Here is a 24938-nt window from a genome sequence, read left to right on the forward strand (position 1 = left end):
TAAAACTTACGTTTACATACTCAAAATCTAGTGCAAAGCTGTATTTAGGTGTAGGAATTGTATCAATAATCCGAATTGATGAAATGTTTGTAAAACAGCTACCTTTGAAAATGTAAACCGTCATTTGACCGCTCGCGGTATGAATAGGTATATACAAAGTGTCGGTATGTTTAGTGTTAAATCAATCGAACGGATGGCCGATAATATCATCTCTAAATTCATAGACAAATCTTTGAAGTCTTCCATCGCAGAGTTTCGTTATCTTTACAATTCAGTTATTTTTAGGATAAAGGCTTTAGTTTTTATATACTGTTCTTCCCTTACAATATATTTTCGTACACATAACATTTTTTTCGATAACAAATTGAAGTCAAAAAAACAATGTTAAGAGTTTACTTTATCATAAGGTTAAACTGATCAGAATTGATCTGAACAGTAAATTTACTGTTATAAGGTATATAACTTGAATGCAATGGTTAAAAGACCAGTAAAGAAATCTTGAAGAAAAGGTTTTGTTAAAGATTAAAAATTTCATTTTGTCTTTAGCGCTTTATTAACTTTTTCAAATAATACGCCTTACATTTCAGATGATTTATTGGCAAACAGACGCAATTTTGTTTCTGCTTAATCGATATATTTTAAAAACAAGTGTACCTTGGAAACGAAAAGTGTTTGTCTATTTGCATCTATGACCTGATAGAATCTATCATTTTGAGTCTTGGTGCGTTTCTTCACGAATACTTATTCTCAGATATGAAATAAATTTTCGACGTGTTCTGATGAAAACAAAATAAAGCAAATGAATTTGTAATGTTATGATTAAAGCTTCGGGAGTAAAATGCATATAAGTAAAGATGCACCCCAGTATAAAAAACTTTCAATATTAATATTCTGAATGAGATTCCTTATTTAGATCCAGCGTTCATTTTCTGGTTTACAGTATTATTTGTATTCAAAACATGAAAATTTTTACCCAGGGTATTCCAAATTTATGTTCCAAATTAGAACGAAGATGGAGAACTTGAATTTTTAAATATTTGTAAAACGATTTCAAGGATTCCAAAAGAAACATGGAGCGGTCGAATTCAAAAATGGTAAAAATGAAAAACAAAAAGTTGTCTGTTAAAATTTTAATGCCCATAAAAAATTATCTGTATTCAGTGATCGTAGCAAAAACCATCACCAAACGATTATTCGATGTTCAACAACCCTAGAAAAAACTTAACTTCATAATTTCAATGCGATTATATGCTTTTTGTTATTCAATTTGTTTGGAAAATTTTTTGAACCAACAAATGAAAAATGCTCTAAGTTTTTAAAGGCTATATCAGATTTTTAGTGAAAAACGTAAACTGATTTCCAAATCTCAACTTGGTTTCAAACTGGCGCTGTTTACAAGTTGCTACACGAAAAATAAACTAAAATTGTGTTGCATCATATCAATTTACGGGAATCTTTTAGTAACCAAATTGTTTCAAATGCGCCCTACTTTCACATAATTGCTTGATGAATTTCACATAAAATCTAAGTGGATGCTCTAAATCGGTTTCGAGTATTTTTTCCCCCAAATTCTTATAAGATATGTAACCTGACTTTTTTCTTTATAGGACGAATGTTTGAGAAAGTTTTTTTAGTTTTTTTCGCTAGAACTACATCGTAAACTGCGATTTCTGACAGTTGCCTCATGTTTATTTGGAAGGTGAGTTGTCACAATATTCAGGATTCGTGGCCGAATAGATTTACCGTTGATTTGGACAGTGAGATCTTAATTTATAACGAAAGACATTGTTTTATTTTTTTCATGCCACGGAACACCCCTTTGCCTTAGGTTGGTGTTAGGTTTCCGGACATCCGGACGAATCAAATAAATCCGAGTGCCCTCCAGGGATTTAGAAAAAAAAAAAAAACGGATTCTCAACTGATCCAGAACAGGTAACCCATTCATTCTTTCCAGAAAATTCATTTTTATTTATTAAACTTTTTTTTATATTTCTACAGGGTAACCCAATCATCTGTCTGTGATGCGTAAAATACAGTTTTGAATAAACTTTCTTTAATAAGATTTTTATTGGTTTTTTTAAATCAAAATATAGAGAAAACCAAAATCTTCAAGCAAATTGACCTAAATAACAATTCAAAACTATACGAATTTCACGTATCTTTTACTATCACATCATGTCGAACTCACCTGAAAATCACGTAAATTTTAGTTGATATTCATTACTCTTATAGCGCAGCGTTAAAATGTTCAATCCGTAGCATCTTCGTGAGAATCAATTGGATATAAATTATGGAGTTTTTACGTAGCCGCTACGTGCAGATTATTTTGCGTCCTCTAGAACTCTTTTTTTTTGTGAAAATACCAACTGTAAATGTATTTTTCGATTTCGAACGACTTTTTTTTTACAAAAAAAAAACTATATTGATGGAAAATATTTGATTCATTAAAATATTTTAAGGCAAGTTTATTTTTATTTCATCACTTTTAATCAACTTCGGTGGATTTTTTTTTTAAATCGATTCAGTATATTTGTTACATTAAAGGCAACGCATTTATGACTTATTTTTAAGAAGGAAAAAACTTCGAAAACGATGATTATGGGTAAAATAGGCAATTTTCTAGTTTTCATAGGTTTTTAAACTTCTCTTAGGTTTTGCGAATGCCACGTGCATGTCATGAATCATTTTAATTGTATGGTAAAAAAAAATTATAAACATAACTATTCGATGCTATGACAATTTTTGAAAACCCCGCATTAAGGTGGAGTTGGGCCCTAGAAGATTGGTTTGTTCTATAGAAGTTCTTTAAGTTCTTTTTAAACCCTGAAAAGATATTTATTTGACCTGCTGAAATAAAACTTATGTTTTATCTGTTTATTCTGGAACGTATTGAGGTAAAGAGCCGCATGCGGCACGCAAACCGCGTTTTGCCGACCACTCATTTAATCGAAGATTTTTTTATAGTCGTTTTAACATCGTTATGTTCTCTGTTTTAGTACTTCAAATATAGGGCCCTTGGTATTTCGGAACAACGTCGAATCGATTTATTTGTTGTCTTTATGGTTCACTCAGCCGAAAAGGATACGTTAAATTCACCTGGATTTTCACGTAGGCGCCCAATACCTGAAAATTCAGTGATCCGCCAAGTACAAAGGTATTTAATTCATTCGATGTGTTGTTCACGTAGCTTTGAATAATTTATTCACGTAAAATCTATGTGAAAGAATTCAATATGGATTTTGGCAGCTAGGAAGGACAGACAACTGCTAAAAGGAACATTCAACGGATTTTTTGCGACTATATTGTGAAATGAAATAATTGAAAATTGATTTTAGATGAGTGCGTATTTACTAGACTGCCCCAAATTTGTATGGAAAATTTCGAGCTAGTGAAATGTTATGCGCTGCAGGCTTAAATAGATTCTAGGCCTTGTACTAGGCCTCATGCCAAATTTGGGCCAGATCGGATCACGGGAAGGGGTCGCTCAACGAACCTAAAGTTTGTATGGGATTTTGAGACATTTTGTTCGAGAGAAACATGAAAATCCAGTTTTTCAAGAATAACTTTGGTCCCCTTCGGTCGATTTTCGGTTTTTCTTAAAGTCTAAACTATGACAAATATTTTATCCGAAGACTGCATTTCAATTCAACTCATGATTAAAAAGTTATTAGACTTCAAAAATGGGGTAACCTTTTTTCAGGGCGATATTCATCACTGTTAATGCTGCGTCAAAATGTTCGATGCAGTGTTTCTCATTAAAAGATAGCTATTTTTTGAGGCCTAATAACTTTTTTAATCTTAACTCGAATCGAAATGCCGCCTTCGGACGAAATATTTTTCATAGTTTAGGCTTTAAGAGAAACCGTTTTCAAAAGAAATCAGCCGAAGGGGACCAAAGTAATACTTGAAAAACTGGATTTTCATGTTCCTCCCGAACAAAATGTCTCAAAATCCCATACAAACTCTAGGCTCATTGAGCGACCCCTTCCCGTGATCTGATCTGGCCCAGATTTGGCATGAGACCTTGTAATAGGCCTAGGATCAATTTCAGCCTGCAGCGCATAACTTTTTGTGCGTATATGGTGCGTACCAAGGAATATTTAAAGAAGGTAGTGTCGAGGCAGCCCTGCTTTAGTATTAGTACGCACTGCGACGTCACAATCACGAAAAATCTGTTAATTTACTAGGAAATTTGTCTTTTTCGTTGATAATTTGAAGAATTTGCTGGAAATGTTCCACTTTTAATACCTTTTATTCTAGAAGGATTCTTGCTCTTCAAGCTTGGTACGAAAAAAGTTGGATTTTCAAGTAATTTTTGTATGAAATAGACCATCGAAATTCGAAAAAATGGTGGATTTTCCCTACTCAAATTTGCAAAACTTTAAAATTAGTTCAAATTCTTCCATGAAAATGATCAAGTCAGTGCAGTTTAAGATCCTTATTACAGAAAAGTTATCAAAAAACAAACTTTTTTTTAAAAACACAATTATTTATTTGCGTTTTAGTAAATCGAGTTAACAATAATCAATTGATGTTAATTGTTCTACATAAGAATTGAATATGGTAAACCGATTGGATAAAATTCATGACAATCAGTTGAACACTCAATAAATACCAGCTAGACCTTTTTAAAGTAGATTTTATCTTCGTTTTTGAACGTTTTAGCTTCAAGATGACATTGCGTTCATTGTTAAAACGAGAAATAAAACATAATGCAATCTTTAAAGGACCAGAAAATTTCATAACATAGTAAAATAGAGGTCTTACAACACAATCAAAATGAAATTGGAATTCATTTTCATTCTAAAACATGTTTTTCTTTGAAATTTCTGCCATTCGCATATAAATTTTCGATACATTCGTTTTTGTGACGTCACAAAAAAAATCCAATATGGCTCTCGACACTACCTTATTTAAATATTCCTTGGGTGCGTACATTTTTTTAATAGTTTATTGACGCTTTAACCTTAGAGGTCTTTCACGTCCTATGATGCGTACATGGTTTTGTACAAATCGAAATATTTTAATGAATTTGTTCGGAAAAGACTCAGAACGTTCATATGACAATAAAATTTATGTAAAATACATGTAGCAGAACAAATTCCTATTCACATTAGATCTACATTATTTTCACATACCCTTTAAATGGAGCTCCCCAACAACACATTTGAAAATTACGTGAATTCTGTTTGCTACCGAGCTCTTGCTTTTGAAATTTACGTAGGATTCAGATGATTTTCAGGATGGCAAAAATCTATGTCTATTTTCACGCAGCGCTAATGTGAAAAGTTTTTTGAGTGTGTGAAAACCACACTTTTGCAAAGACGTTAAATATAAAGATTCCCAACTTTCTGTAACCACTCCTCATATTATTTTCCGAGCGAAACGACCTCTTTCTTCAAAATTCGAACGCAAGTTCCATTCCTTCTCGGAACACTCGCAAACCATGACGTATCAAGCATACGATGCTTATGCGATGTTTCTACCACCCACAAGCATGTGGGCGCAGCATAACCTGCCGGGCTTTGCTTCAGATTCACCCTCGCCATGTGCCAGGAGTGAGTCGTGAGCAAGTTCCGTCAGAACCAAACCCCAAAACGGAATCGCCGTTGACGTCTGGCTGGCAGCCAGCCAGCAGACTGTGTTAGTTTCATTTCAGCACAGCAGGTCTCGCTCGGCGCCGTCAGTCTGAGAGAAGCACCAGAGCCAAGCTGACACGGGCCGAATCCGCGCTGCTGCTCCGTTCCGTGATTCCGTGAGTGAATGTGTGTCTGCGTTGTATGGCGTTGTGCAGTCCGTGAAAGCCATTCCGCGTTGACGTTGACGTTGTCGGGGTGCTCGGGTCGGGTCGGATCGGTCGCAGGAAGAGAGAAAGATTGCTGCTGCTTCGATTAGCCTCTGGAATTTGGTTGAAGTTTTTTTTTTGCTTCTATCGAGTGTGGGGAGTATTGGAACGGGTTGTGCCATGATGGGTGTGCTCGGATCGGAGCCTTAGGGGCTTCAGGACAGGTACAATCTGTCCTTAGTGCGTGCAGTTTTCGTGATTTTTCTTACCCGTGTGTCACTTTACGCCTACTTTGAGAGGGCATTTTAGCAGGCCTCAGTAGCACATATTGGCTTCTTGCAAAAATACCCATGGATACGTGATATGCCCCCACCTTCAACACCTCGAAAGGCCTCGTAGATTATGACTGTGAAAGGAATATTCTGCGTGGCGACACCCTTGCTGAATGCCAAACCACCAAATTATGACGATGGTGACGACGGATGTGTTTTCCAGTGGAGCTAAAATGAAAATTAATCAAGCATTCAGTTTCAAGCTGCTTGCGTTTTGTGTGGCATGCAATTTTCATGTATGAAAAAAGAGTGTCGATACGGGGGCTTACAGCACGACGGAAAAGTTTAGGAGCACCCCCTCTAGTAATGTTGAAAGTGAAACAATGTATCAGCTCCGCCAATTTGGTGCATCAAGATCAAGAAAAGTGAAAATGATTCGAATGCAATTAGCATCCAGAGCTAGCCAACATCATCATCAATCAAAATAATTCTAGCTGCGAACGCAAAAATCTTTGTTCGCTGCCGTTCTCCTTGCGTTTTTTCGTATTCCTCAAGCAACGCGTCTCAAAAGTCCTACTCAAAAAGTGTCCGATCAAGTGTCATTCCTCAAAAGCTATTAACCAAAACTGCAAGTGTGTAGCATACATAATACTTAGTTTCGATCAAATCAATCCATATATTTTATTGAATTAATCTGAAATTCATATAAGAAGTCGGAATCCAACTGTGGAGGTGTAGAAACAAAACGGAAAATAATTCCAGCGCACAACCAACACAGTCACCGAAAAACGCTCAACAACATTTATACATACAACAAAAACAACAACAGAGCAGAGCTAGAGCAGAGAAGAAGGAAAGACAGAAAAAAATCAACAATCAACCGACCATGTATTCAACTGCTGCCATATTTGGATATAAAACATCGCGCTTCTCTTTCGCACCGCTGGCGCTAGTCCTGCTTGCTAGCACCCTAGTACAGGTGAGACCCAATATCAAGTGTTTTTCTGCTTATGCAGCGCAACCAGACCAGTTTGTCTTCAGAGTCAGACTTTTTTTTTTCTAAACCAAACTATTTCATTCTGCGTTGTTGTTTTCGTTCCCTTCCTTTGCTTTCCAACTGGTTTTGTTGGGCTGCGCTATTCATAAAAGTTTTAATTCTACGCACTTGCAAAACTGAGTAAGGTACGTGCCATTCAGAGGTTTCGGCCACGAACTATCGGCATTTCTTTCTGTTGTTGTTGGTTTCTCTCTCGATTGTCTTTGTCAGCAGCTTTACAGTTCTGCTACTCCCCTATTGAACGTGAATGGTTGAAAAGAAACAAAACTTCCAACCCATAGAAGACACACAGGCGCAATTGTTTTCGTTTATGGTGATGGAAAGGATTTTTTTTTCTGTTTGGTTTATTAACGCTGCTCCTAGCTCCCCATAATGGGTTCTAGGAACCGTACCTGTGTAAAAATATTTCATGATTACAACATCGACTAAACTGTAACAACAGTGGTCTCATATCACTACCTTGGGGGACGTCATCATAGAGTCCGATTTCCGAGACGTGATTCATTTGTGTTGATTTTAATTTATTTTTTTGTTGATGGCACTTCTATGTAACATTTCTGAATATCAAAAGTCGTATTAAAGGATTGTCGAGGTTTACCATCATGTTATACTTCAACAGCATTTGAACAAAAATAAGTTTTCCTTGAAGAATAAATGGAATTTGATGATTGAGTCCGTTAACATGGATGTCCTCGTTTGTGAAAATTTTATGAAAGCATTAGCAAAAATCAATCAACTTCTTGCCGTATACGATCAGGGTACGAAAACATGCTTCGATCCATCCAAGTATCATTGTATAGATCAATGCAAAATCAGCCTTTCGACTTTGCGACTTTGCGTCAAATTGCCTTTGTATAGATGAGATGAAGGAAATTTCGAAAATAAATTTAATAAAATAAAATACTAGTTGTATTCGGTAACACTGAATTAAAATAGAATAAAATAAATTTCTATGCCTACGTTTGTTCTTTTTGGCATCACTGCACAAATTCAGTCATTGATCGATTCTTAAGAACGACAGATGTGTCTGAGTAAGTCTCTGAATTGAGATTCGTAATAATCTTGGAATTACGACAGTCTTGTACGGCAAAAGGTCTCTCATTTTCAACATCTATCATACTTCCTAATGTAATCTTACCTATCTGTATATAATTGTTATTACTTTTATTTGATTTTCATTCTATAAGAATTTAATACTTGACCGAAATTTCAATAATCTTTCAATTAATTCATAAAACTAACTTTGTAACTTTTCACACGTTTTCTAAGTTTTATTGAAGCATTTTGTGATACTAAAACATTTCTGATTCGATTAGAATATGAACATAAAGATGGTTGTTGAAGTGATCACAGCAGAAATTTCTTACGGTTCAATAAGATAAGGGTAATGTTCCATAAACCTAGTCATCTAACTCTCCCATTTTTTGAAAATACCACAAGTGAATACTGTTGGAATGTCCAAACGGTTATGCAAAGCAATCCACATTCCAATTCCAGTCACGCGCGTTTTTTTTTACAGTTCCTCGATGGTTTGAAAACGAATGTTCAAACAATTGTCTCACATACAATAGGTAGTTTTGTTCCGTTTTTTTGTAGATAAAACGCTTTTGATAACATTCCAGGCAGTGCCTTTTTTCAATATGTTGAATTCTTAGCTACCAATTCTAATGAATTTATTAAAAAAAATTAAATTTCAAGTGGATGTCATCAAGCATGAACTTTTGTAAATTTTAACCTTGAGTTCTAAATCATCGTTTTTATAGCTCGTAAGCCGTCAAGCATCAATGTGAAATATGGGATGAATTGGCGCCTTCAGAATTAGTGATTATTTTGTATGCAAAATGAAAAATTATAATTGTTATATTTGAATGTATTTGTAGGTCGGTTCCCTATAGACTCAGCAACTATTGGACCGATAGACGTAAAATTTGGCATATGACCGTTTCCAGGACTGGGATGGTTTCTTCAATAGTTCCAGAGCTCTCTGGCTTGGGAGAAATGGTGCACCCTGTGGCATTCCAGTATCTTCGATCTCTCACCATGAGAGCTATTTATGAGAGACATGCTTTCAGCATCAGCGATAGCAATCGCTAATAAAACTGAGCTCTCTAGTATCTAGAGATCAACAATGTCAGCTATGAATCAGTTTGGGGATGAATAAACCTATAGGTTTAAAATAAAAAAAAAACTATGAATCAGTTTCCGATGAACCCTGAAATGCGTCGTCCGGAATTCGACACTCCCATACAAAATAACATAATATATGACACAATATATGATTAATTTACAGGTGATTTTCATCAAATTTTATACAAAAACACATTTAAATACAAATTAAATGATTCAATATGTTGGTTGACAGGTTTTGTTATATTCAGATACTAAAAATACTAACTCAGGGTGGCCACAGAACCGGAAAACCGGGAAAACCGGGAAAAAACGGGAATTGAAAATCGAACCGGGAAAACCGGGAAAAAACCGGGAATTTAGACCCAAAACCGGGAAAATTGACAAAAGGAAACCGAAATTCAGTTTTGGTTCCAAGATCAGGGATTCAACCCAAAATTCAAAACTCAGAATCTTAAAATTTAAAATTCAGAATTGAACAGTTGAAAAGAAGAATATCTTAGTTAATAAAATTTATTAGCTAATCTCTCTCATCAATTACTCTTACTACTAACTCTCTCTCCCCAGCAAACATTTATGAAGGTATAGTACAGGAACAACAGAATTATTCAAACAAATATACCAGATGGAAAGATTGTATTAAATTTACCAAAATAGCATATAGCTACAAAATTGGAGGCGATATATCTACAATGACAAGATTCCAACGATTCGATTTTCCCACAAAAAGCAAAATAAACGAAAAAAATTTCCCCAACCGAGATTTGAACTCCAGTCCTCCGAGTTGGCTGTCCGATATCTTACCACGATGCCAACTCATCAACTGATATGATCCACGCAATAGCTCTATGGGTGAGATTCTCTTTTTATGAGAGGAGACCAGAAAGAGTGTTAATTGAAGGACCGCCCATCTATCGTAAATCAGTTCACTCAAATCAAAAAACTGAATTAGTATATTCTCAACGTTTTGTAGACATATTAACGAATTGACTAAACTGCTATCCGATTCAACTTTTTTTAGGCGAAGCTTGTCGTAAATGAATGATGGAAAATCACTCGATACCAACTTTTTTACGATGGTTATTGAAAATGTCTTAATATTCGATTTGGATTATCATTTCTATTACGACTTCATGTTAGCTGGGTCATCAATTACTTCCTTTAATTGAAAAAAAAAATCACAAATTTTACCGAAATTCAGAGTTAAAAACTGCTTCGAAGAACGAGATGAGAAATTCAAAAAGTCTTCTAAGATTTTTTCAAGTATCGCACATCATGATACATTGAAAAAACAATCAATCCTATAAAAACAAACGAATCAAAGCTAAATTTTTGTCGCAAATTTCAAAATTCCACAAAGATACTAATATTCTAATTTTCCACTGATAATGTTTAATTCGAGAGTTAAACACAAAACAATCTTTTCGCACGGCACGATGTTTTCTGTAGCTTAATAATAATAAATTCTAAATTGCTGAGTTAAAAATTAAACCATCTCCTATCAAACACACTGTTTGAAAAAAATCAATCACGGAGTATTTTTGTTGTGCTTTCAAAGTTAGCTTTTTTCGATAACTAGTCATAATTTATCCAGAAAAATCCGAATTACACTTTTTAAAGTTTGAATATGTTAAGATTGCTATGAACATTTGCGAAAATCGTTACAAAAATAAAAATAAAATGGTCATATGATTTGTTTGCAACACTGTAGACACTGAGTAAATTCTTCTAAAATTTTAAAATGATTCAACATTTCATGGTACTACACTTTAAATATACATATTTGTGTTTCGAGTGAAGTAATTAAACAAAATATCAAAATATTGCGATAAAATTGATTATTTTTACTTTTTGATGGCACAAGGCAACAAAATTTACGTTTTTCCATTTGAAGAGGGCTTAAGAGATTATCTTTAAAGATTTGAGCGCGGCATATCCAAGTATGCAGTTTGGTTTTTTTTCTGCCAGTTTTTGAAATTCAATTGTTAACTTTTAATGTTTTTAGCAACATTTTAGAACATTTCGAGTAGTTTAAACTTTTGAGAAAACTAAGGTGTCCTTGAAGTTTATTATTCAGAGTCTGATAAAAAATGAGAATTAAACGATAGTTTGGATTTTTTTTAATCAATATAAACCAAATATTTTTTCCAAAGCATAAATAAAAAAAAATGGCCGTCTCCAAAAAAGTTTGAATTTTTTGATACCCAATGTTCATAAATGTTTTTCAATGATGTCGAAATGGTTACATTTTCTCTATTGTATTTTTAAAACGTGATGAATTTTTTTTTGAGTTTTTTTTCTTTGAAACTAGAAATGCTAGGTAATATACATATGAATCCTCTATCAAATGAAGGATAATAAATAGATTTCAAATCAGTTTTTGTTTTGCAAAGAGGGTTGCCGGTTTATTAGTTATTGCAATGATTGATTTAGCTCAAAACTTACTGATTTTTAAAATTTCAAAACCCGATATCACTATATTTGACGGAATCTGACCAATGATTCGAATTCAAGACGGCATAATCGATTTTTTAAACAGAGGCTTTATTTATTGTAATCTGCATTTAATAACTAAGCTGAGGTCTCTTTGATTTTCAAAACCTTATTTGTTCACATTTGGTTTTTGCATAAATCCTTAGTGTTAGCATTAGCTTAGCAAGTTTAGCTTGGCATGTGATTGCAAAAACTTATAAGATTTATTTCTCTGATACTGGGGATGTTTCCAATTAAACTCTTCAAAATTTAAAAAGTTTTTTTTATACTTTAATGGCTGCTACGAAAAATTACATTGTTCCTTTTTAACTTCTCTCGAAATATGCAATTTCAATTTTAAATCAAAATTTTATCTTGAATTTGAAATTCATGGGTTCATATGTTCTTTTTTTATATAGTATAGGTAGTTTTATTCAAGTTTTAGTCAATTTGAACTGCAAAATTATGAATTGCAATTTTACTATGCTCTGAAAATAAAAAAAAAATGATTTACGATAATAAATTTAAATATTCATTTCCTCATTGAAATTCCTTAACTTGAAATACGAAATTACAATGAGCGAATCTGAATTGAATAAAAGATTTTAATTTTTCTCTTATCTCAAACATTTTTTTTAATTTATTTTTTATTTTTATTTTTTTTTTAAGTTTTATGTAGCGGCCCACCACACTCCCCCACACCAAAAAGCTCATATGAGCCCCCTGGTAATGGACGCTACTGTTCTCAGCACGTCTGGCAGCAAACGAAAAGAGAATAAAAATACAATACATTACATTACATTGATATTCTGTTGAACAATCCCTAAAACTGTTAAATCAAAACAATGTTACATGTTGTCCATATTTTTTTTAAACATTTGAAGTCAGAATTCAAAATAGAGATCATGATTCCCATGTTCTGCATTCAGAACTTAGAAAGAATGCAAAAACAATGTTTGTTGATTAGTTTCTTATTAGTTATTTATTACTATCAAGTCAACATATACCTAGAATTCCAAACCGCGACAGAAGTCATTCCTGAGCTGAGAATATTGATCACGGATGTTCGACGAAAAATTTTGCTGCTTGATGAATCCAAAGGGAGTGGACCTGATGGAATTCCTAATTCCTTTCTTTAAAAATGCGTTAACGCCTTGGTGGAGCCGTTGTTAATGCTCTTCTCAACTTCAATTCGTAGAGGTCAGTTTCCGAAATTTTGGAAAAGCTCCCACATTGTGCCAATCCATAAAAATGGTTCAAAACTGCCTGCTGAAAATTATCGTGGGATAGCAACGCTGTCTGCCATACCCAAACTGTTCGAGAGCATAATTTACGACCAAATGTATCCCTGGTTAGAAGGGAAAATGTCGGACTTTCAGCATGGCTTTTTGAAAAAGCGATCAACGGTTACGAACTTGGCAGAATTCGTCTCTCGAACTTCACAATGGATGATGCAGGGTTTTCAAGTCGACGCTATATATACCGACATGTCAAAGGCTTTTGACGTGATTAACACAAATGCTCTCCTGTCAGTACTGTGTAAAAATGGGATCACCGGAATTTGTCTTCAGTGGATTCGTTCGTACCTGAAAGAAAGAGTCCAGTTTGTGAAGATAGGGAATGCGAGATCCAGGGTATTCTCGGTCAACAGCGGCGTACCACAAGGGAGTCACTTGGGACCCCTTCTTTTCGACACTGTTATGAACGAGTTTCCCGGAGTGCTGCATGACGTGTTTGTGTTGATATACGCAGATGATCTAAAACTGTTCCTCCCTGTGCGTCACCCAAAGGATTGTTTGACCCTACAAAATGCGCTTCATAGATTTTCAGAGTGTTGCAGCAGTTTCGGATTGAAAATCAATGCCTCAAAGTGTAATGTGATAACCTTTTCCCGGAAAGTGAGTAATATTGTGCACGAATATCGTTTCGAGAACAGCTGTGCCATCCTCCGTGAAAGATCTGGGAGTCGAGTTGGATGAAGAACTCAGCTTCTCAAAACATGTTGAACAAGTCGTAGCCAAAGCAAACTCTATGTACGGAATGGTAAGCAGGATTTGTAACGAGCTGGACAATCCTTACACTATTGTCTCTATTTATGTTGGGCTTATCCGAACCACTATTGAATACGCCAGTATAGTGTGGCAGCCGTATTATAACGTTCATAAAAACAGGATTGAAAGGGTTCAAAAAAGATTTCTGCAATACGCCTTAAGGAATCTTGGATGGCAAGAAGAAATGCCGGAATACAGATTATTGTGTATGTTAGTTGGACTGGAATCACTCGAAACTCGGAGAAAATCAACAGATGCGCTGATTTTAAAGGACTTGATCAGTGGAAAGTACTTTTCGCCATATTTAGTATCACAAATTTCTCCAAACGAAGGACGTAGCAGTTTGCGCAACGTGAGACCGTTTCAGCTTCCAAATCGAATACAGAATTACGCTCGTAATGAACCAATCTATAGAATGATGGCGCTTTACAACGCACATGCTGATGTAATCAAACTGACTATGTCCAGAGAACAAATAAAAAATAGTCTTAAGATGTTTTTATCATAGATGTATTGTAACTAGTTAGGATCAAAGGCTGAAGCCTAGAACCTGATAAATAAATAAATAAATAAATAAAATAGAATCGAGTTCGTCAAAGTGCAATGATTCGAGTGTTATGAAACAACTAAATCAATGAAATGTGTTGAAAATTCTGCTATATTCCGACGAAAATGGACAACAAAAGTCTGGAAAACCTTGAATTTTTGACCGGGAAAACCGGGAAAAAACCGGGAATTTGAAAATGAAAATGTTGTGGCCACCCTGTAACTGATATTACACGGCCTTGCTCGGGGTCACATAAAATACAAATCAAAATGAAAATGAAATTTGGAAGCTTTATTTTCACCATTATAGGATTTATCTTTCCCATTACCCATGTAATGAAAACCTCCTTTGGAGTTTATCTAACTTTTCAATATGCATGATCTCCCTGTAAAATGGTATCAAGTTTCATTTACTTAGAAATTTCTAAAAATACTTCCGAACCTTGTGAACCATGTTGAAACTCATTTTGCATGTTTTCAATTGTATGTGTGCTTTTTCGCTTTTCAATTCCACACACGAATGCCATAATGCTGGTAAAGTATGAAAAATAAAACCTAAAAAAAAATTCACACTGTTTTATGATAACTTCGATTGTGAATTTTGAATTTTGCTCCAAATGTAAACAAATAGAGTTGGTAACTGGGTCGAAAAGAACGTTTGAAGATCTTCATTTTTATAGTACAAAGTTATCTAAATCACATCCGGTTTTCTAGAAATTAAGAGAATAAATATATATTTTTACTGGGAGCTTATGGAGCTGTCAAACTTTGAACGCATTCCCAGACAACCATTTGGTGGGTGTTTCGAATTTTAAACCCAAATAGTATACGTGGTAATATACGTGTAAACATATCGTATATAATGCAGCAATACCAGCATATACGTATAATTTTGGAGGCCATATAGGTACATAAGCACACATATTCTTGATTTGGATTCATCATGCGAATCATTTACGACTACCCCAATTCTTTTTGGAATATACTATGACTATTTACATACTCATACGACATTTTTCCTAACAATATGGAAAGTTTGACGACTTATTTGGTCGTCTTCTGCGACTTGAGTGCAGGGCTCTTATTTTAAGTCAGTGGACTAAAAATAAGACTATTTCAAACAAATGCGTTTTTTACTACCAAATTCATGTTTATATCGTAAATTTTATCATTTGCCTGATTGCTGAATTTTTTCAACGTTTATGAACTTATTGTAGTACCTGGACTTGATCCCCTCACGATACGATCTGCAGCTCATGATGGGTCCTCGACGCTATCTGGAATATATAAATTCAAGGGAATTTGATTCAAAGGCATTAAACCAAAAGCAAATCGTATATTTCTATAACTAAAATCTTTTAAATCGTAGAACACGTCATAGATGATCTAAAAACAGATCTACATTTTTAAGCCTCCTTAAATTCGATTCCAACCATCGATATCTCCAAGTGGCAAGCAGAGTTGCGAGCTTATTTTCTGTTTTTCAGTTTACAAGTTTTGTTTCAATAACGAGAAATGCATTTGTTTCAGTCAAAAATATATTCACGAAATTCAAACAAATATTAGAACAAACATTTATGCTATCACAGAGTGAGTAATGCTTTTGAAACATACATACTTACATATTTCGGGTAGAAATGTTTCACCACCGCGCTCAATGTAAACACTCTGGGAAGAACTTTTATTACCAGCAGAAACCTTAGTATTTTTGTATCGCTGAACTAATCGACTGTAGGTACCACTCTTCCGACATTTTATATTTTTTCTTTTTAAAATATAATCTCTCATTTTAGCTATCTTGTTTGATAGAAAAGTGTACTTTCTGTGAAGTTCTAACACCTGGTTGTTATGATAATATAAATCGTATTCCGTGTTAAAAAAAGTCTTAATTTCGTATTATTTTATGCATTGCACGACAAAATCTGTCAATCACGGCTGATCATCGTTTATCGGTCGTTTCACGGATTTTTTGCGAATTTTTGTACAAAAAAGGTCGAGTTCATATGTACATAAATACGAGTCTCTCTTCTTGTCGTAATAAAATCATGCAATGCATTTAAATACGATAAAGAATGTGCATTGACCGCACATTGTAGGTGCAGATATGCAGAAACTGGAAAAAGTGAGGTTTACTGAAAAAAAATCTAAGTATTTGCATTCCTATCTTTTTTTCTGATTCAAAATAAACCCAGAATGTGTGTTTCATCATTTCACGTCATTTAAATGAAGAAAGTAAGTAGTTTGGTGAAGAATTACAGCTCAAATATAGGAATTTGATATAGTTCTAGATAAGTATCTCTTAAAACTCCCTTCTAAATCCTTTGTAAACCTTTGGAATTCTAGAAAACTCCTTAAAATGCAGTACACATTCCACCGTGACGTGAAATCGCTTTTCTGGACTTTTCTGCACTGTTATCGTTCTAGAAGTCAACCAATTTACTTGAAACTGAAAAAAATTGTAGAAAACGGTCACAAATTGAATTTCCTTCAAAATTAATATAATTTGGTCATTTTAAAATTTAAGCTGTTTTTGTTGTGACTGATTACTTTTGTGACGTGAATTCATGCTAGAATTAACCATTTCGGACTTTAGTACATACATCTTTGAATTCCTGTTCTCTATGTGGAAATAGAATATCGGTGTCTTCAAATGAGTTGTAAAGAAAACAATTACCCACAATTTGATGTACGTAACTTTCCGATTGAACAACAACGAACGAAGTTATGCGGATTTGAAGTTGTGACGTGAATTCACTCAGTTCAAACAGAACAGGGTAGTTAACTGAATTCACGTCACGAAATATAAAGTTATACTGTGGTTTTACTTAACCATTCTTCGGAGTCTTCAAATTTTACGTAGACTTTCAAAAAAGATATTTTGTTGTTCCGACTTTTACAACCATAAATTTTTAGTATCTGCACCTAACTTTTTCCTTATTTTGATTGGCACTTGAATAGCAACATATTGAGGGATCATATGTTAAAATAACTACTGTCTTTATTTAAAGATTCACAAAAAAAAGTTTTTATTTTTTTTCAATCTTTTTTTATTTTTATTTGAAAAAAATGAACTTATTAGAAAATCAACTAAATTATGCTCGATTTGTCAAAATCCGACCATCTGGAGGGTCAAAACAGCTTTCAGAGCACATTTTCATATAAAATTTACCGAAAAATCAAATTTTGTGACGTGAATTCACTCATTCGCGCTGTTGTAACTTAGCTAGATTCCAACCGATTTCTTTAAATTTTAGTGTTTCAGAATCGTCTTATCATTTTTAAAGAAAATCTCATTTTTTATTTAAAAAAAGTCAGAGTTTTCTCGTTAAATTAAAAACTTCCCTTTTTTGTGACGTGAATTCACTCATTTGCGACTGTTTTTGTTCGCTTTTCAAACCAACTATATTGGATATAAACCAATCCTTTTTCTACAAAATGAAGCCGTGTTTTTTGGCTTCTGAACATACTAAAAATATTTCCGAAAAAAAATCATCCATATATTAAAATTAATGATTTTGTAAAAGTTGTCAAAAACACCACTTTTTTCAACAAAAAAACTGGTTTTCAAAATCATCTAACACATGTGTAAAAAAACTTTTTTCTCTTTTTTCCGTTGGTTTTGTGTGATTTGAATTATCAAAATTATAGACAATTTTGAGATTTTTTGATACGCGAACGGATGAAAATCACTTTTGAGCGGTACAAGCGCGTGGAATGTGTCAGTTATTTATTGAAAAAATTCAAGCAGCATTATTATTCACTTTTACACAGTTAGTTTTTAGAAATAATCTTATTTTTGTTATGAACACAAGTGGTACTATTCTAATTTCGCACCCTTTTTTCCATATTTTTGATTCTCAACGCCATTTGCAACGTCCAAAAAAAGTAAACTTATGCTTGATTTATCCGTTAAACAACTGAAAACAAATTGCAGAAGACAATTTTTGGTAATTTTCAATCATCCTTATTTTAACAAGCAAAATACATAGTGGTACTATTCTTATTTCGTTCACTGTAGCTCTGAATCTGATTAATTTTTCTTTCTCAATGAGGATTTCCACTTCCATTCCACTTCCACTTCCACTTCCATTTCAAAGTTCAGCGGAAGCTGCCATCTTGGATTTCAAGACGGCGTCGGGAAGAAAAATTCGACTTCTTCTTGTTTAGCCCTTTCACCCAATACCCATATAGTGGCGGTGAAATGCGTTTATTTTTTCCTTAACATTTAAAGTTGGGCGAAAGCCGCCATCTTGGATTTCAAGATGGCATCAGATAGCGAAATTCGATTTCTACTCGTTTATCAAGGAATATTTAAAGGAGGTAGTGCCGAGGCAGCCTTGCTTTAGTATTAGTACCGCCTGTGACGTCACTGTTGCCAATAATCTGTGAATTTATATGGAATTTTTTCAATGTTTGTTAGCAATTAAAAAAAATTGAAGATTTTTTCAACTTTGAAGGCACACAATTCTAGAAATATTATTGTTCCTAAAGACTGATACTAAAAAAGTTGAATGTAGTAATTGTTTTGCTTTAATTCAGACGATTGAAGTTGCTGAGGTATCCTAACTCAAATTGACAAAACTTGATAATTAGTTCAAAATTTTGCTTATAAATGCTGAAATCAGTAAGGTTTGAACCGTTGATAAAATAAAATAACCAAAAATAGTATTTTTCGAATCCAACCACAATCCTTTATTGGAATTTAGTAAACCAAAGTTGCAATGGTTTTATTGGGGTTAATTTTTCTAAATTAGAAATTCATATGGTACTCCATGTTAGATTCAAATCATGACGATGAGGTGCACTGCCATAAACTACCAATCAGACCTTTTGAAAGGGGAAAATCATTATTTTTGCTCGTTTCACATAGAGCATGACTGTGCATTCAATAACAAATTCAAGAATAATACACACTGCGGTCTATTAAACACAAAGAAACCTCATAGCACAATCAACTAAGTGGCCTTACAACATAATCCGAATCAAATTGGATTTTAATTTAGTTCTTTAATGTGTTTAACATTGAAATTTGAGTTCTACCAGTATAAACCTTCGACAGCTTGGCAATAGTGACGTCACGAAAAAAATCCAATATGGCTCTCGGCACTACCTTCTTTCAATATTCCTTGCTCGTTTATCCCTTTTACCCAATACCAATATTGTCGGGGTTTCATGCGATTTTAAGGCAATTTTAACATTTTAAAGTTCAGCAGAAGTATCCATCTTGGATTTTGAAATGGCGTCAGACAACGAAAATCGACTTCAACCGGTTGATCGCTTTCAACTCATACCCATATTGTAAGGGTTTTATGCGATTTTCAGTCATTTACAGTATTTTCAAGTTGAGTGGTAGCCGCCATCTTGGAATTAAAGATGGAGACGGACAACGAAAATCGACTCCTACTCGTTTATTACTTTCACCTAATATTGTGAAGGTTTCATGATATTTTCTTTTCTTTACAGCTTTAAAAATAAAAGCTGAAGCCGCCATCTTGGATTAATGATGGTGTCAAGCAACAATTTTTTCCTACTATTTGGGCCTTTTCACTCAATACTCACGGGTTTGTGATAAAGCTCAGTTGGCAAGTCTGTTGTCTCCTGAGCCGATGTCCGTGAGTTCGAGCCCAAGAGTAAACATCGAACACAGTTGTACCGGATAAGTTTTTCAATAACGATCCGTCAACTGTAACGTTGATAAAGTCGCGAATGCCATAAAGATGGTAAAACGACTATAATTGAAACAAAAAAAAACTCAATACTCACATTGTAGAGATATTCATTCCACTTCCGGTAATTTGAAGTTTTAAAAGTTTTTATACATTTTTTTTAATTTTAACTCAAAACCAACACACAAAACAGTATAAGAGAGCGTTTTCATAACTAACAGAAAACATACGATCGATTCAAGAATATAAGCATTTTGCATAACCATAATAAAACCGACATCAAACGAGCCGCACAAAAAAATGCCGTAATAAAACGTTAATAAAATATCCAAATGCTAGTTAGCTTATTCTGTGTTACTTGGGATAAGATAGCCTTTGTTGGAAAGAGGGGGTCCCTTACAAATTCAATTAAAATGTAACAGAGCTCGAACGAATTTCAAACGATTATGATCAAATTTGGCCCAAAATTATGTTTCTGATGTCATGAAATTATTTAAAGTATTATCTAATCGTTTTTGTAAGGGGAGAGGGGGCGTGGTCTCCTAAAAATTAAAAATCTACATTTTTCAAGTTAATGCAATCAACGTACTCCGCAGCACTATATCTGTCAACAGTCTGAACTATTGAGTAAAATAGCGGATTCAAGTGGCTGTTTATCGATTTCTTTGCGATTCAAACTGGGGCGCTTCAAAAGAGCTGTTAATATTCCCAAGCTTAGACTATTTACAAGGCATTCCAGTACTAAATTGATTAGGAATGGCGGGTGATGAAACTCATTATCCTCAAATTAGATTTATTAAACCCTCTTCGATATCAAAACATTTCTACCCATCATTCTCAAAAAGCGATTAAAACCTATAAGAATTTGTTAATGCAAGAAAAAAGTTAAATGGCTGTGTATGCGTGCAGTTAAAATATTTACTCTGAGACATACGACTGTCATTTTCTGCCAACTAAATATAGATTAGCTTGGTACAGCTCCATCTGTCAATGATTCCGTAACGAGCTGATAAGACTCGAAGCCGTGATAATATTTGTCACTGTATAATGCTTTCATCGCTGCTGTCGCTGTCTGATTGCTGTCGATCAGAAGTGATTTGCCTACCTTTCACTGAGCGAATGCTGTACCTAGCTAGTAGGACGTAGTAAATCATGTTGGAATAATGATAAGCCACTCACTCACTTACCTACTACTAGTTGGAACTTAGCTTGATGAATGGTTGGAGGGCGCCTTCCATGAAGCATGACCCGTTCCATTGATTATGAGCTTACTATTAATAGAACTGCCTTCGGGAGGCAAAATCAGTTCAAGGGCTGTTACTGCTCTATATCTAGCTCTGTGAGGAATGAAGAGTGTATTTTCGATAATTTTAGAACTGACAAAAAAATTGTAAAAGTGCTGTTTCGAAATCGAAACATTTTTTAAACATATTACTTGATAGTTGCTTAAAAAAAGTCACAATCAAATGCTCTGATTGGATGAGTCACAAAACAAGCTGTTGAAGTCCGCTACATAATGTTGCTAGGATCATCTGGTTGTTGGTGGCTTAACAACCACGGAAAAGTTAATCTTAAACGACAATCGAACACTTCCAACAAATAAATAATTAGCCGCGTTGCCCACGTAATAGAGCAACCAAAACTAAACAAAACAAAAAAAACATAACGCCGATAATGGAACAAAACGATCTTTTGCTTCCCCCATTAGAGATGGTTATCTATCTTTTTGTCTTATTTGCTGGTTTAAAAAGTTATGACACAAAGCGTGATAAAAATTAATGGTACAACAATTTTCTTGGTTGGTCTTTTCTGAATAACATCTTTAAACGGTTAACGGTAACCTTCATAAGCGTTATGACTGTTAGGATACACGTTTTACCATCTGATAAGGAAATGAGGATTTTGAGGTTTCTAAAGATTTATTAAAAACTGAATATTCAATTTCTCTGATGAAGAGGTTACATAAGGAATTTATGCTTGTTTATTTTAAAATTAATTTTACCGTAAACAGTAACCTTTCGAAATTCACAAGAAAAACTTTCTTTAAAGATTTTGAGCAGATACAGATTGTTGCGAGAATGTTAAAACTTTCGTCAGCAGTAAGTTGAAAAAAAAAATCAAGGTCAGATTGAAAGTTTAAAAAAATTACGACAAAAAATTCAGGAAATGGATGACCTATAACGAGTACGATAAGAAAAAAATTAGCTGTATTAATGCATTAAATAAATCTTTAATAAATTGACATTTACGACACTATAACAGAAGCTATAACAGAAGCATTAAAAAACAAACGACATTTCATGACTGCAATTATTCGAACGACTTGATCCAACAAATCAATGGTTGAAACGTCGTGGTTAATGTTGGTACTTAGGATTTGATATCATCATAAACAAACAATTGAAAAAGCCCATCTGGCAACCATAAACGGAACTTGAAAAATAAAATTAGTCAATGTTAGTCGGAACCACAAATATGACCCTCATAGGGTAAATAAATTTATACCGAGTCTTTAAACCGCATTAATAGACTAAGCACACCGGTTTCTGACAACAACTATGAATCCTTCCAGATGGGATTCAGCGAATGTTTCTTGTTTTCTTCGACCGAATCTGAAATATAATTAATCGAAGTTTAAAATTATTGAAACAAGAAAATGCTTCGATTGTTGTCACATATCACACATATTCGTTATTCAAGAATTATACTCCAACTTCCATTCGTTCTTTTTTTATTTCAAAACTTCTTTCCATGATATTACAATTTTTTAATCTAAATGTCAAAAATAAAAAATATAAGAAATAACGTTGTTTGTCACGGTGTCTTTTTATTGGATATTTAAAAGGGAAAAAAAAATCAGCATTTCTTAAAATTTGGCAAACTCTCCTATATCTAACGAATTATTCAGAAAAAAAAATCATTCGGGGTATCTTTTAGAACTTTTATTTTGAATTTGCGAACAACTAACATGTGTTAAGATTTATTCAAAAATAAATAATAACATTTTTATGAAATTATTTTATCGGCTATATCGGTCAAATTTTATATTCTTTGAGAAAGAATATAAAGAATTGAGAGATTATAAACGGATAGAAGATTAGAATAAAGTGAAAGATGTTGAAAATGAGCGGAAGGGTAATTTTAATTTGAAAAACTTTTCATCACATTTCATCGTTTTGTTCCTCACGAACCTACTACCTTGCAGTAGTTGATAGCGGATAGAATTGTAGCAACCACCACACAATAGTAGGCCTAGCGTGATTCGTCTAACCATAAATAATAACTTTAAAAAAATTAGATTAAAATAAGCTTGTTGAGCCATTAAATTTTCTCGAAAATAATGTTCATGTTAGAAGACGGTAAATCATAATTCCTCCTCATGAAACTGAATTGATACCCCGTAAAATGGGGTGAATCAGGACAGTTTTCGAACTGTTTCCGTAGTATTTCTGTTAAATTATCTTAGGTGAACCCTAACAAAGCTCAAAAGAAAAAAAAGTAGTTCGCGTTTGTTACTATCAATTTCAAACAACATTTTTTATTTATCCCCCAAATGGGGTGAATAGGGACAGCGGCTTATTAATCGAGGATTTTGATCTTTTGAGCTTCCATCATATTGAAAGTGGATCAGTGCTTTTTTTTTTATTTATTTTTTATTTTATTAACATCGGAAATCGGATGAACCCTGCAAGACTCCATTTTTATATATAAGATGATTTTTTAACAAAAAATTTGGCAACAATGTTAAATGTCTAAAAAAAAATTAAAATTAACATTACAAATTAAAATAAGCCTTAAAATTAACAGGCATCACTTTTGAAAATTGACAAGAGCATGGCAATAGGTCGATTCACGCACTGCCTGGCCTCACTGTTTTTGACATTTCGCGATTCCTGTTTTGATTCCTTATTTTCCAATTCTACACGCTGAGGAAGCAAAGCAAACATTTCAGTCCTCACTTAATTCTCATTCACACGTTTTTGGCAAAAATTCTCAGCTCAATTTTGGGATAAAAAAACAAAAAGAAAATAAGATGTTTTAAGTATCAAATAATGAAAAATCAATCATTTTGTTTGTTAATCCAGCTGGAATAAACGGACTTAAACCTCAAAGTTAAACCACTGACCACTGACTCGATTTCGATTTTTGGCGCTGCTCGAAAGTTTACGGAAATGTCGATGCCAGTAAAATTTTCATGCTCGAATTGTTCCCGCGCAATGTCGACAATAGGAGGCTTCAAGCCAAAAACTGAGAGGAATTTTGTACCATAAGTCTCATGTCAGTGTGATAAGTGGTTTAATTGACGTTATTTTTATTCCTCGAAAATATCATATCGTACAAATTTATAATAGTGAAGCCTTTCCTATGGGAATGTTTTCCGGAGAATTTTCCTATATTATATTCTTCTGTCCCTGAATAGTGTTGTTGTATAAGTATGTGCATTTGTTTTACAGCTTCCGGTCGAAATAACACAAGAAATTTCTGGACAATCGATTCGGCACATTCGAATTCTTTAGAAGTTTCCACATTTGGACATTTGTGGGATTTTTTGTTTCAAGTAGACGCGCTTTCCCAGAATATTCAATGCAAAGTGGGTTGGTCCAGAACAAATTTGTTGAAGAAGGGTTTTGAAACATGTTGAAACATTTTAATAAACAAACCTTCTTTTCGAATTTTTTTTACGAATTTTCAACTTTCTGTTCATTTCCAAAGAGATGAACATGAGAAACCAAAAAATGCGCTAAATTTAATTCACAAAATGGAGCTTGGTTTTTTGCTATCCTTAAACTGAGTTTTGAGTTCAATTCTTGACCGTTCAGCTACACGAAAAATTTCGCCGCACCCCATTTCTCGTTCGTAAAATTTTGTAAACAGGACGTTCGAACTGTCACCACAAAAGGGAGAATACGTCATCGTGAATCGACCCATAAAGGTGTATCCTTCATGATAATTTCTATCGAA

The 24938-nt window shown here is 33.9% G+C and overlaps 1 protein-coding gene across 8 annotated transcripts in view; it reads left to right on the forward strand.

Moving 5' to 3' along the window:
* Positions 1–5669: 5669 nt before the first annotated feature.
* The window catches only part of LOC129758132 (tyrosine-protein phosphatase 10D), a 174086-nt gene continuing 154817 nt past the window's right edge, over positions 5670–24938 (forward strand). For all 8 annotated transcript variants that reach the window (XM_055755588.1, XM_055755584.1, XM_055755585.1 and 5 more), the window contains exon 1: positions 5670–7036. In XM_055755588.1, coding sequence (XP_055611563.1) covers positions 6944–7036 — 93 coding nt within the window. In that variant the 5' untranslated portion in view covers positions 5670–6943. The remainder of the gene's footprint in view (positions 7037–24938) is intronic.

The sequence above is a fragment of the Uranotaenia lowii genome, chromosome 3, assembly GCF_029784155.1.
Source record: "Uranotaenia lowii strain MFRU-FL chromosome 3, ASM2978415v1, whole genome shotgun sequence".
In the NCBI taxonomy this organism is placed as follows: Eukaryota; Metazoa; Arthropoda; class Insecta; order Diptera; family Culicidae; genus Uranotaenia; species Uranotaenia lowii.